Raw genomic sequence first — 14,650 nt, forward strand, 5'->3', positions numbered from 1 at the left:
TGTTCCTAGTTATCGCTGTGTGTTGGCGTGGATCTACAGTGTTCGTTCAAACAAACTAAATTGTTGAGTTGATTAAGCTATTGGTATTGAAAAAACTTAACTGATTAAAGTTTTCATCTAGCTTTGAGTCAGTTAAGTTAAACTTAAAATTGTATATATTTACAACTTAAAACCAAAATGATAACTTAACTTGAGCTCAGTTAAGTTAAGCCAATAAATATTTTTTTGTGTGTTTAAACACAGAATAAAATATTTCCTAAATATACAGTGACAATAAAAATGTTTTATAAACTTGCAGTGCTTTTAAAAATATATATACCTATTTAACATAAATGTAAAAACGATACAAACATTCAGATTTGTTTACAGATTGAATGCTCAGATTTAAAGATCTAAACCTATAATGTAATGTTCTGCTAGCGGAGTAAAGTTAGTTTGATATTCGATATTCAGCGGAGATTCGCATTTCGGCCGTTCTCTTGCTCACAGGCAATGTCCTAAACTCTCCCAAATTACATTTTCCAAACCACAGAAGAACAGAGAACAAACTACAAACGTCAGATTTTCTGAAAACACCCAACCTTTCTGTTTCTCCGAGAATATTTACTGAAAATGGCAGGAATCGCTGCAGCGGGCGCTGAAGCTGTTAAGGGACCGTCTGCAAAGTACGGACCCTGATTAAAAACGTAAACATTCACAGCGCCGTTTAATGCATTTCTACTGTAACACGCCCATATGAAATATAGATTAAAAAAAAAATCATACGTAGTCTTTAGAGACACACCTGAAAAATAACTACAACTTTTATTTTTGAAAAATATGATTTGGTTGATTTTATATTAATTTTTTAATAATAAAAATTGCTACTGTACTGCACTAATATGAAATATAGAAATAAAATCACTTGTAGTCTTTAGAGACACACCTGATAAACATACTACAACTTTTAGTTTTGAAAAATATGACTCGGTTGATTTTATATAAATTATTTAATAATAAAAATTGCTACTGTACTGCACTAATATGAAATATAGAAATAAAATCACTGGTAGTCTTTAGAGACACACCTGATAAACATACTACAACTTTTATTTTTGAAAAATATGACTCGGTTGATTTTATATTAATTTTTTAATAATGTCTCTAAAGACTACAAGTGATTTTATTTCTATATTTCATATTAGTACAGTACAGTAGCAATTTTTATTATTAAAAAATTAATATAAAATCAACCGAGTCATATTTTTCAAAAATAAAAGTTGTAGTATGTTTATCAGGTGTGTCTCTGAGGACTACAAGTGATTTTATTTCTATATTTCATATTAGTACAGTACAGTAGCAATTTTTATTATTAAAAAATTAATATAAAATCAACCGAGTCATATTTTTCAAAAATAAAAGTTGTAGTATGTTTATCAGGTGTGTCTCTAAAGACTACAAGTGATTTTATTTCTATATTTCATATTAGTACAGTACAGTAGCAATTTTTATTATTAAAAAATTTATAAAAAATCAACCAAATCATATTTTTTTAAAATTAAAAGTTGTAGTATGTTTATCAGGTGTGTCTCTGAGGACTACAAGTGATTTTATTTCTATATTTCATATTAGTACAGTACAGTAGCAATTTTTATTATAAAAAAATTAATATAAAATCAACTGAGTCATATTTTTCAAAAATAAAAGTTGTAGTATGTTTATCAGGTGTGTCTCTAAAGACTACAAGTGATTTTATTTCTATATTTCATATTAGTACAGTACAGTAGCAATTTTTATTATTAAAAAAATATATAAAAAATCAACCAAATCATATTTTTCAAAACTAAAGGTTGTAGTATGTTTATCAGGTGTGTCTCTAAAGACTACATGTGATTTTATTTCTATATTTAATATTAGTACAGTACAGTAGCAATTTTTAGTATAAAAAATTTAATATAAAATCAACCGAGTCATATTTTTCAAAATGAAAAGTTGTAGTATATTTATCGGGTGTGTCTCTAAAGACTACAAGTGATTTTATTTTTATATTTCATATTAGTACAGTACAGTAGCAATTTTTATTATTACAAAATTAATATAAAATCAACCGAGACATATTTTTCAAAAATAAAAGTTGTAGTATGTTTATCAGGTGTGTCTCTAAAGACTACAAGTGATTTTATTTCTAAATTTCATATTAGTACAGTACAGTAGCAATTTTTATTATTACAAAATTAATATAAAATCAACCGAGACATATTTTTCCAAATTAAAAGTTGTAGTATGTTTATCAGGTGTGTCTCTAAAGACTACAAGTGATTTTATTTCTATATTTCATATTAGTGCAGTACAGTAGCAATTTTTATTATTAAAAAATTAATATAAAATCAACCAAATCATATTTTTCAAAAATAAAAGTTGTAGTTATTTTTCAGGTGTGTCTCTAAAGACTACGTATGATTTTTTTTTTAATCTATATTTCATATGGGCGTGTTACAGTAGAAATGCATTAAACGGCGCTGTGAATGTTTACGTTTTTAATCAGGGTCCGTACTTTGCAGACGGTCCCTTAACAGCTTCAGCGCCCGCTGCAGCGATTCCTGCCATTTTCAGTAAATATTCTCGGAGAAACAGAAAGGTTGGGTGTTTTCAGAAAATCTGACGTTTGTAGTTTGTTCTCTGTTCTTCTGTGGTTTGGAAAATGTAATTTGGGAGAGTTTAGGACATTGCCTGTGAGCAAGAGAACGGCCGAAAGGCGAATCTCCGCTGAATATCGAATATCAAACTAACTTTACTCCGCTTGTTCAGCTAACCGAAGAGTTCTTGCTTGAAAAATAACAATTTTACCTAGTTTAAATCACTTTTTTGTAATTTTGTAGCATTTTATTTGTTAATTCATCATTTAAAAAATATTTGACGCAATGTTTAGACCAACTGTCAGATTCACGTTATTTCAAACAAGTGATAAACAGCCAGATACAAGAAACAAAAAAAGGAATGTCCCCAAGAAAGCAACTCGTTTTTCTATACGTGCTAATGCAGTTCACCAATTCTTCGTTTTACACAGTTTAAATCTAGTATTAGTCCAGAAGTTTACACTTGTAAACTCTGTAAGGTATCAACAGAGACTTGCAGTGTATCACCAAGATTCAAATTCGACTAAAAACAGCTTAAAACTAACAACAACCGCAGCGTTTAATATTTAATTTCGTTATTAAACCATAATCTTTCATTAGAACCAAACAGTTATACTCACAGTTAGAACTGCTGACCCGCCACTGCCACCTAACTCACACTGAGAAAGCTGAACTCGTATCTCCCCTCCGCACGTAACTCCGCGTGTCTCAGGTAATTAGCCGCGTTATGACACCTGGTGAAGGACTTTGAACAGCTGACGTAAAAATTTTACCGACAGGAAAAACTCAGAAACTCTTGAGTAACTGGGTGTGAAGAATTCCCATGACCTAATTCAATTAGCCAGATCACATAAATTACAGTGTATAAATATATAACAGGGTTTTAATATAATATATAAATATTTAAGATATGTTTTTTTCTCATGAAAACTGGCTCCATGTAGATTTATTTCACTGCTATTCACTGGGTGATTTAACTAAATAATTCCAATCTACAATCATGTCTAAAAAAATGAGAACAAATATATTTTTTAATATACTTATCTGGACATCTGGCCTTCATTTAACAATACTAGGAGGTTTAGGTTGAACACATAAAACTGAATAATGTAGCGTACGTATAGTATATAATTTGATTTTTAATTTAATTTTACTTTAACTTTCTCATTATTTCTACATAGTTAGCTTAGGTTATACTTCAGCTATGGCGTCTAATTAGGGTCAAAGGTTTTGAGAACCAAAATCCATGACTAAGAAATTTTAATTTGAAAAAGAGAGAACTATTATTCATATCAAGATTTGTTTGTAAACAGAATATTTAATATTAAATAGAGAGCTTATTATTCCATTTTGTGTTTTTGCTTCATTAGAAATCCGTTTTTGCTTTTAGTATTTTTTATTTTTTATACAGTTAGCTTCTCTTATTTTCTCACATTTATATAAAGTTATCATATTGTTGAATATTGACATTGTTTGACTTTATTAAACTTCAGAAAAACGGACATTATAGGGGCAATAGAGAAGTTTAAGAAAATATTTATATTTATATGAGCAAATCAACAAGATTAATAAATAAATTTTTGGTAATAATAGGCTACACTAATAAACTAAATTTAAATTTGTTCTCCTTAAAGTGATTTTTAAATTTAGCTGAACAAGAAATATCGAATTGCATCATACACTTAAACTAGTTGCCTGAACAAGATTATTAAGTTTCTTGTTAAATGCTGGCCGCAAAATTTATAAATTGTAGTTGAACTCTAGTTGAGGCCAGAAAATATCTGTTGATGGTGACAGTTATTAAGTTAATGCTATTTAAAATGCTTTCTACTACAACTGAAAAACTAATTCACGATACTTAAATTACTTTTTTGGATCAATGTAATTGCACAAGAAGTTGACACAACTCAGAAGGTCTATTGCAAACCTTTGTGTTATTATTTTTTTTTTTTCGTTGACCCAAGGCTTTATTTTTAGTGTGAGCATTAGTGCAAAGTAGTTGGCTTTGCCATAACTAGGGTTCAGCAACTACTAATTTCTACATTTTGCAGACATAAAAAAAAATTAGTTACACTACCTTTTAACAAGAATGTTAATCAAGTTAGTTTGAAGCGATAAGTTTGCTACAGTTTACAGTGCAATTCAATATTATTTGTTCAGAACAATTTTAAGTTTAATGTACAGTGTATACCCTAATAATTTGGAAAATGCATAAATGGAGGGAATTTGATAAATAGTCATTCTATTACAATGGCTAAAAGGCTCATTCTTATTCTGATGACTCATATCCCAAAGTTTCCATCTTCTGCAGTTTTATCCAAACTCACTTCTAAAACAGTAGCAGTTCTTGATGTAGCTTTTCTTGCAGAAATCAGAAATAAAAACAACTAGGTCTAGCACGAGAAGTTCTACTTAACAACTTAATTCTTGTATAATAACACATTAAAATGTCATTATTTGATTTACATTGTTTTAAACAGTATATGATTTGGTATGTTGTACTAATAATAGTATTAAATAAAATATTCTACATAAAATTAGAACATTTTATAACTTTCTCGGACACATTAACCTGGTAGAAAAAAAGTAAAAAAGCAAACTGAAACATTACATAAGGGCAAGATAAATAAGAACTAAGAGGGGAGATAGTGGGGTCAAAAGGAAAAAACAAAAAGGAAACTGAAACACTTGCACTCAGAGGGGAAAAAAAAAAAATCCAAAATTTGAATGTTGTCCAAAGGTTATTTACAAATGTTTTATTAATGGAAGGATTCTCCTTGATACCATTATCTACTAGCAATAATGATTGTAGGTCAAGATTATGGCCCTTTTTCTAATACAGCTGAATAAAAAAATAATTGATCTCCAAACTCACCCCTGAAGAATTTCCTATACTGCACACTGCTAAAATGCCCCGAAATCCATGACAGAGGAGAAATAAAAACAAATAAGAAAAAAAATGATTGTGGTTGTAGCTTGAACAAGAATCATAGAAGCCTGTAGGGTCACACATCCCAGCAAGAAGATCTCAGCCCATACCTTTTATTGTCCAGGGAAAGTTCTCTCAGATATCTGAGTCAATGGCTAATGAAGTGTGATGGAAAGTAATACATTATTTCCAGTAGGCTGGGCCAAGATCATCCTGAGCTTTCTATAACTCAGTACATAAACTGATTGATAGCAAATGAATTATTTAGGGACAATGTGTGAGCTGATCAGCATTCAAAAACTTAAATATGTATAAATGAGACATGGTTCTAAGAGGTTAAGGGATCCAATTTGCTTCAATATAATCAGTCCACCAGACCTATTACCATTTATACATACACATTCCAAACACAAAAACATAAAATAAAACAAAGTCTTAGCAGGAGATACCGTTTATTTAAAATAAATTTAGGTAACAATTATAAATCAAGTCACAAAAGAAAACAAAACAATATAGGTGAGGGCTGCCAGGTGTTGCTGGAGGCTCTACTTCCAGAGCTTCTTGATGGACATATTTTTCTCGCTGTCTTTCTGCATCACCTGTTGGAATAATAGAGAACAGGTCAAGTATGTTTCAATTTGGTTCAGTTACACCCAGCTACTTGTCAAGTAATGTAAAAGAATGTTGCTATGTTTTAATGCTGTCCGTCAACTGGTCTGCCACTTTAAACCCCACTTAAAGCAGTTTCATAAGCTTTCTCTAGTCTGAAACCTCTACAAGCAATACAAGCAAAATATGTAAGAAAAAAAAAACATGAGAGAATATTCTCTTAACCTATTGGTAAGTCCTGTACAGGGCAGATTCAAGACAGTAATTATAGGAGCAAGGACCGGTGTTGATCAAAGCTGTTGTAATTACCTGGGTAATTTACCAGGTTAAACCGGTTATGGGAGCAGCTTAGCCTTAAGATACACGTGATAGTTGGGTCCCACCAAGACCACTTCCTCTCAAGTTTCAGTGCTATTATTTTTAATCAGCATCCAAGAGCAATCACTTTATTTCACACCTGCCCAATTAGTCCAAATTAATTGGACAAAAAAAATAATAAATAAATAAATGGTTTGCTGTTATGATCAAGTTTCTGACTGCTAGGCACTACTGGTCAAATTTTTACTTGGGTGGTGAACTGTTCTCAGCCCAGAAGAGGCACCAATAGGGGAAATAATGTTAAACCTCAGTGGTCCACCACCAAAAGTGCCCCTGACGAATTGTCAATAGGATGGTTGACAAAATATGCAACAGGAGAAGGGCTACATCAGGGGTTGGCAATAGATGTGGCTCGGAAGCATGAAACATCTGGTCTGTGAGGTTGTTTGAACTATAATGAACGATAATGGGGAAAAAAAAATAATAAATTAAATGCTTCTCTGGCAAACTTTTGTTTACATTCCTCCCTTGTCTCTGTCGCGCTCAGCTTGACTATTTTACGCATGTTCTTGGGCTTCCCATCTCCATATAAGGGTATAAGGGTGTGGGCTACATGAATGAGAGAAACATGGAGAGACAACATACCTTTGCAACAGCCATTTCAAAGTCTTCCTGGGTGACGTGAACTCTCCTCTCTCGAAGAGCGTACATACCAGCCTCAGTGCAGACACCCTGTAAAACGGGACATCTGGTAAGAGATCATTCTTTTTTCAAATTCAATTATGCATTCATTCCAACACCTGTAGCACCTGTAGTACTAACCCTTATACAAACCAAATTAAAATGCCTTGATTTTGGTAAACTAACCAGTTAGGCCTGGTATAGGGAGTAAGCTATCCTACCTTAACCTCGGCGCCTGAAGCTCCTGGCATTAGCTCTGCAATTTTCCTCAAATTTATTCCACGGGTCAGGTTCATCTTGCGGGAGTGGATCTTCAGAATGTCCAAACGGGCCTGGCAAATGAGAACCAAAAGATCATGAGGTATCCAGCAAACTATATGATTAAGCTATAAAAATTTAACATTTCTACTGTAGCAAGTTTGTGCAATGGTGACAGACCTCTTCATTAGGAGGGGGAAACTCAATCTTCCTGTCAATGCGTCCAGGTCTGAGCAGAGCAGAGTCCAGAATGTCAATACGGTTAGTGGCCATGATGACCTGCAGACAGAAACAATGAAACGTAAATGAGTGAAAATTTTGGGTGTTGTGCAACACAATTTTAACATTATTGCAAATTCAAGCCAAAACAGTTCAAATCATATAATAATTAAATTAATTTATTATTTAATATTAGTTATATATCTATGATCTTAAACATAGGCTATATATCATTTTTATAATAACCAATTATCTTTTTCTGATCTAAGTGCATTATATGAAGCTTCAGAACTCTTAAGTCTCCTACTCCACAGACCAGTGCTGGAGGGCTTTATACCCCTGATTTTCTACATACCTTAATATTCTTGGTGGCCTCAAATCCATCCAGCTGATTGAGAAGCTCCAGCATGGTCCTCTGCACCTCGCTGTCCCCTCCAGAACCTCCCTCCAGTCGAGAGGAACCAATCGAATCAATCTCATCCATAAAAATGATGGAGGGTGCATGCTCACGGGCCATAACGAACAGTTCACGCACCATACGGGCTCCTGCAAACACGGCAAGATAAAAATATGTTAAAGAAGAGACAAGTTACAACCCTGTAGCTGAAGTGTGATCATTGGTATATAAATGTTGAGGTAGGTAGAGCTTTTCATAGAATGAGTATTTTGCAGCCTACCCTCGCCAATGAACTTCTGCACCAGCTCGGAGCCGGACACTCTGATGAATGTGCAGTCTGTGTGGTGAGCCACAGCTCGGGCCAGCAGCGTCTTTCCTGTGCCAGGTGGTCCATACAACAGCACCCCCTGCAGGAGGGACAAGAGCAAAACATTTCTATACCGGAAAATAATGGGCACTCTGAGCAGCTAAAACGCAGAGAATAAAATAAAACAGACAAATGCAGAAAACCCTCTGCACAGTGAACAGAACTTTCATTTGATTTATTTTATTAATCAATTAATCAGTTATTGTGATGAGCATGGTTGGTCAATTCCTGTCCTGGAACATCAAGTACACTTAAGTAGACCATTCTCTACCCATTTAGGCACCCACTAATAGCTGGAGCTAGCTATATTGGATACCAGTGGTCCTAAACTAGAAATGAGTGTTCTGAATATTCAGCTCATGTTTAGCTGAACTGCTTGCAAGAACTTCTGACAATCTTGCCTATAAATTAACTATATTAAAATAAAATATATAATTCGATAAATACTGTATTTCAGACAACCTCAATCACAACAGAACAGAAACAATCATTGGAAGAAGCCCTGTTTATTAAGCCGCCCCCACCTTCTAGTATAAGCACCCACCTTAGGCTGTGCAATTCCAAGGGCCTCAAACAGCTCAGGATGCTTCACAGGCAGCTCGATCACCTCCTTGATCTCTTTGATCTGTTTGTCCAGACCACCGATCATCTCATAAGTGGAATCAGGCACTTTCTCAACCATCATCAAAGAAACCAGTGGGTCCACTTTATTGGGCAGAATCTTGTGCAATGTGTAGCTGTCGTTACGAAGTGCTACACGGCAATTTGGAGTCACCTGTTTGGAACAAAATCACGGTTTTTGTACTTCTAGAAAACTGGCAGAATTTATATATAAATTATATTAATTCAATAAAATATCAGGTAAAGACATGCACATAAAAAGTCAAACACTTCATCTTCTCAGCTGACTGAACAAAGCTCATTAAAACAGTAATTTTGTTGAAAGATTATAATATTTTGACTCACACTGAAATTTGCCTCGCAATACCAAGCTAAATATTTAAGTGAAGAGTGGAAATGTGAAAAACAGTCTCTATAAATAATTATCACTTAGAGTTATACTGTCTACAAAACAGTTCTGAGGATTAAGCATTTAAATAATATTAAATGTTCAGCATCTCTAATTTCCTGGCAGCTTCAGAAAAGCAAGAATCATTACAAATCACTATCATCTTATCATTAAGAATAGCCTTAATATTCCTTTTTAATTTAATCCAGTTTTATTTGTATTATCCTGTAAAAAGACATTAACCTTTTCTCCTGTGGACTAATGTATTTTCTACCTTTTAGTTTGTACAAATAACATCAAATGTCTGAATGTTAATTTGATAATGTGCATTTTTAATAAACGTAATAAAATGGATTTTATGTCTTTTTTTACCAACCTGCAATAATAATTTACAGGTAAACAACAAAAGGGAACTGATGTCATTATTTATAGTGACATTAGTTTAAACTAATCACCAGCCAGGATTTCATGCAAAAATCTTCACCAAGCCTGCTGGAATAACCCCGTTACAGCAAAAATTTAAAGAAGTGAGGCTGGTCCAAATTAAAGAGCTGGACTTACATCATTAATGTCAATGTTTTTGTCCACATCCACCACAAACTTGCCCTCAGGATGAACCTAAACACCCAACAGTACAATAGAATATTACTTAAAAAGCAGTTTCATATAGGCATGAATAAGACAAATAAAAAAGTTGGGTGGTAAGAGAGATTAGCATAACACACCTTTACTAGGACCTTCTTCTTGTCCATAGCTCGGACCACCTCGCCTACATAGGAGCCCTGCTCCTGCAGCAGCTGCAGTTCCTCCCGCAAGAGACGCACTGAATAAAAAACAACAACACAGGCTTCATTCACTGCATTCACAAACATTAAACTTAGACAAAGTTGGAGTTCATGTGAAAATATATGTTTCAAGCAATAACAGGGTCAGGTTAGAAACAGGTTTTCAATTGCACTGTCCTTCATTATATCTGATACAGGATTTCGCATCACCATTAGTTTTAACGGCTACTCAGACAGGGTAACAGTGTTTGTTTTACCTTTGGCATTTAGCTCGTTCCTCTGGGCCTGCAGACGTCTGAGATTCTGGCTTTTTTCATTCACTGTCAACTACAGAAACAACAAAATATGAATAATTGTTTTTTGACAAAACTGATTAGTGTACTAATGGGTGTGCTCTCTTTTTAACAATGTCACAATGACAAGACTTTGGAAGTTTTTTTGTACTTTTTTTTTAGGAATCAGGAAGGTCAGCGTGTTTTCATTAACAATAAGTGATGAGGAGAACGTGACTGAGTGGCAGAGAAGTTTCAATGCTGTTCTGGGACCAGTGTAAATAAACTAGGAGACAACAAGATATCCAAATGAAGCGCTGGGAACCTCTCCTCAGATATCCAGCTTATGCATGTTCTACACGGCATAAAGTTGCATTCAGGCCAGAAGAGCTTTCCATCCTCTCTTTTCCTCCGTTTCATCTTCAGAGACTATAGAACACTTGAGGATTGTTTGATCTGTATTTGATACACAAGGATTGTTTGCTGTGTTCATAAAAGACAGAGTTAAACAACAAAACATAAAACTTGATGGTAAAACATCAAATTATAGCAGAAGAATTTAAATATTATAGACACTTTAAAACTTCCACATTAAAGGGGTGCTAAAAATGTGTTTAAAAAAAATTATGAAGTGGCATAATATTTAGCAATAAATATTATTTATGAATTATATGTACTAATTAAGGAATATTCAATTAACCAACCACCACACAAACAAATAAAGGGAAAAAAGAGCAAAACGTACATTATATGTAACGAAGCAATGAAAAAAATATATAAATGAAATGCCTTGTTACAAACAACAATAAATGTCATTTTCATTTTGTCCAGTGTGTCTCTTTCAGGTTATTTTAAAGTTAATGTAAAGGTTAATGTTAGTTTAGGTTTAAAAGAGCCCTGCCATAACAGTGAGACAGCAGAAACCTCACAACAAGCACACACCTCACAAACAATTAAAGTTGTTTTTTTTTTTTTTTTTTGAGGGATTTGATGCACTAGTAATGATGCAGCAAATTAGTTTACATATTTTCACAAATGCAAATCTGGAGGGTCAAACGTATAGCTAAAGATCTTTATCCTTACCTGTAACTCTTCTATTTTAGACAGATAATACTGCCGGAGGCCTGAGCCACCTTTACTTTCCTCCAACTCCATCTGACGGGCAGAAAACAACAGAAATAGAGACATTTAGGAACAGAAGGAGAAGAATAGCAGGATTAATTCATGAATCCACACAGTTATCCGGGTGATAGGTAGGGTTAAACTCAGGGCTAGGGTCAGAAATCTGACTTAGTTAACCAAGCTAAAATAGAGAACATACGAATATAACAACCTATAGCCGAGGCAGCAAAATAAGAACCAATAATGAAAAAAGAAAATACATGATATTTAAAGGCAGTGTAAAAAGTAAAATACATTAAACATGATCGTTAATTTACTAGCACTGTATTAGCAGTTCTTAACTCACCAATTCACACACACCAGATATAAACCTCGACTTTTCTAGGAGACCTGTTTGTTTAACGACTGTCCGGCGTCTTAGTTGTTAAGTTATAATAATAAAATAATAAGAGAAAGCAGTAGATTATATAATAATTAACATACTGGAGAAGCTGCTCATCTGTTAGCACGCGAGGAGCTAGCTGACCACCATTCATTTCAACGTTAGCGTTAGCATACCAGCTAACAATGAGACAGCAAAGCAGCGCCTCGGCTCACAGCGCGAACAGTCTGAGGACTAATTCTCTCCGTATTAACAGTTCTACACAGTAAATACATATATTAAAAACGATACAAGCCACAAACAGCTATCCGCATCATAAACAGGAGATTTATTTAATTACACTCAGAAACACTTACATGGTCGAGTCCGTCCAGCGCCATTTTCAGCGCAGCGCGCAGTGGCTGTCTGTTTTGTAGAAACTCGACAGCGCCCTCCAGCGGAGCCCTCCGCCGCTTCAGCCCGGTCCCTCACTGCTGTATCCCTAAAGAGATAGACAGTAATAAACAGCTCTGGATAAAAATAAAGAGACCACTTTAGTTTCTAAATCAGTTTCTCTGATTTTGCTCTTTATAGGTGTATGTTTGAGTAAAATTAACATTGTTGTTTTATTCTATAAACTACGGAAAACATTTCTCCAAAATTTCAAATAAAAATACTGTAATTTAGAGCATTCATTTGCAGAAAATGAGAAATGGCTGAAATAACAAAAAAGATGCAAAGCTTTCAGACTTCAAATAATGCAAAGAAACCAAGTTCAGAAATCAATATCTGATTGAATAACCCTTTTTAAATCACAGTTATCACGCATCTTGGCATGTTCTCCTCCACCAATCTTACACACTGCTTTTGGATAACTTTATGCCACGCAATCCAAGCAAATTAGCTTGGTTTGATTGCTTGTGATCGTTCATTTTCCTCTTGATTATATTTCAGAGGTTTTCAATTTGGGCAAATCAAAGAAACTCATAATTTTTAAGTGTTCTCTTATTTTTTCAGTGCTGTATGTGTCACAAAGTTCTTTACCTTCACTTTAACTCATATAGTAACTCAAGTGACACATCCTGAGAGCATCACCGCAGCAGTGTGTAAATCTGTCTTCATTGATTTCACCTCATTTACAGAATATAGAAGTGCTGGGTCCACCAACACAGTACTGAAACTCTGTACTACCACACACACAGTGCTAGAACTTTTTAAAATGGACATGCACTACACATCCCATACCTATATTATCTATTTTCGGTACTTGCTGTAATTTTTGGGAAGGAGGGTAACGCAATTTCAATTCTCTGTATGTCCTGTACATATGCAGTATTGACAATAAAACTACTTGACTTGACTTGAATGAAATAAATAAAATAAATTACAAAAATGATGGAATGAGACCTTTAAGCAAGTGTTCCTCGATCCTGGTCTGGTGCCCCACTGCCCTGCAAATACGCTTCCAGGAGGGGCCCAGGGTTTAGGGTAAGAACTGGGACAGGCGTTGTGCCGAAATCCGACTCCCCGCAGAATCCGACTCCCCTTCGCGGGCTTCACTTTTGGTGTCTTATCTTTCCTTGTACAGTAAACATTACATACTAAAGGCTTTATTGGGGGTTGTATAATTTTGGCAGTAGAGTATGTCCTGTGATGGATTTTACTCTATCTTTAATAGGGGGGCTTCTAATGGAGGGAGGATAATTTTGGCAGCATAATATTTTTATGCCTGCCGAAATTAACCCCCACCCCCTATGATATCAGCTCTGCAGGGTTCTAAATTTCATGTAATTTATTTTACATACATGTCCTGGTGTGTAGAGTATGTCGTGTGATGCATTTCACTCTATCTTTAATAGGGGGGCTTCTAATGGGGGAGTATAATTTTGACAGCATCATTTTTATGCCTGCCGAAATCATACTCCCCCATTAGAAGCCCCCCGTTAAAGATAGAGTGAAATCCATCACAGGACATACTCTCCACACCAGGACATGTATGTTAAATAAATTACAGGACATTGAGACCTTGCATTGCTGAGATCATAGGGGGAGTATGATTTCGGCAGGCATAAAAATGATGCTGCCAAAATTATACTCCCCCATTGGAAGCCCCTTTGTTAAAGATAGAGTGAAATGCATCACAGGACATACTCTACACACCAGGACATGTATGTAAAATACATTACAGGACATTGAGACCTTGCAGTGCTGAGATCATAGGGGGAGTATGATTTCGGCAGGCATAAAAATAATGCTGCCAAAATGATACTCCCCCCATTAGAAGCCCCCCTATTAAAGATAGAGTGAAATGCATCACAGGACATACTCTACACACCAGGACATGTATGTAAAATGAATTACATGACATTTAGAACCCTGCAGAGCTGAGATCATAGGGGGTGGGGGTTAATTTCGGCAGGCATAAAAATATTATGCTGCCAAAATACTCCCCCCATTAGAAGCCCCCCTATTAAAGATAAAATAAAGTAAAATCCATCACAGGACATACTCTACTGCCAAAATTATACAACCTCCAATAAAGCCTTTAGTATGTAATGTTTACTGTACAAGGAAAGATAAGACACCAAAAGTGAATCATTCATATGTTAATGCAAAAGATGAACATCATTTTAACAAGTTATCCTTGTGAATGTGAAAGCTACTAGCATTTCAACACAAATCTATTTATATAAATCTGCTACTATCAT

General features: G+C 34.6%; 1 protein-coding gene across 1 annotated transcript; it reads right to left on the bottom strand.

The window, feature by feature from the left end:
• Positions 1-5,979: 5,979 nt before the first annotated feature.
• psmc5 (proteasome 26S subunit, ATPase 5) lies at positions 5,980-12,450 on the bottom strand. The gene is made up of 12 exons (XM_007255143.4): positions 12,320-12,450; positions 11,543-11,614; positions 10,445-10,514; positions 10,128-10,225; positions 9,964-10,020; positions 8,938-9,168; positions 8,307-8,433; positions 7,985-8,175; positions 7,591-7,689; positions 7,374-7,484; positions 7,117-7,203; positions 5,980-6,143 (listed from the first exon to the last, which is right to left on the bottom strand). Exons 1-12 carry the CDS (start codon positions 12,341-12,343, stop codon positions 6,090-6,092), a joined length of 1,221 nt encoding a protein of 406 aa, XP_007255205.1. The 5' UTR covers positions 12,344-12,450; the 3' UTR covers positions 5,980-6,089.
• Positions 12,451-14,650: the final 2,200 nt, after the last annotated feature.

The sequence above is a fragment of the Astyanax mexicanus genome, chromosome 15 (assembly GCF_023375975.1).
Source record: "Astyanax mexicanus isolate ESR-SI-001 chromosome 15, AstMex3_surface, whole genome shotgun sequence".
In the NCBI taxonomy this organism is placed as follows: domain Eukaryota; kingdom Metazoa; phylum Chordata; class Actinopteri; order Characiformes; family Acestrorhamphidae; genus Astyanax; species Astyanax mexicanus.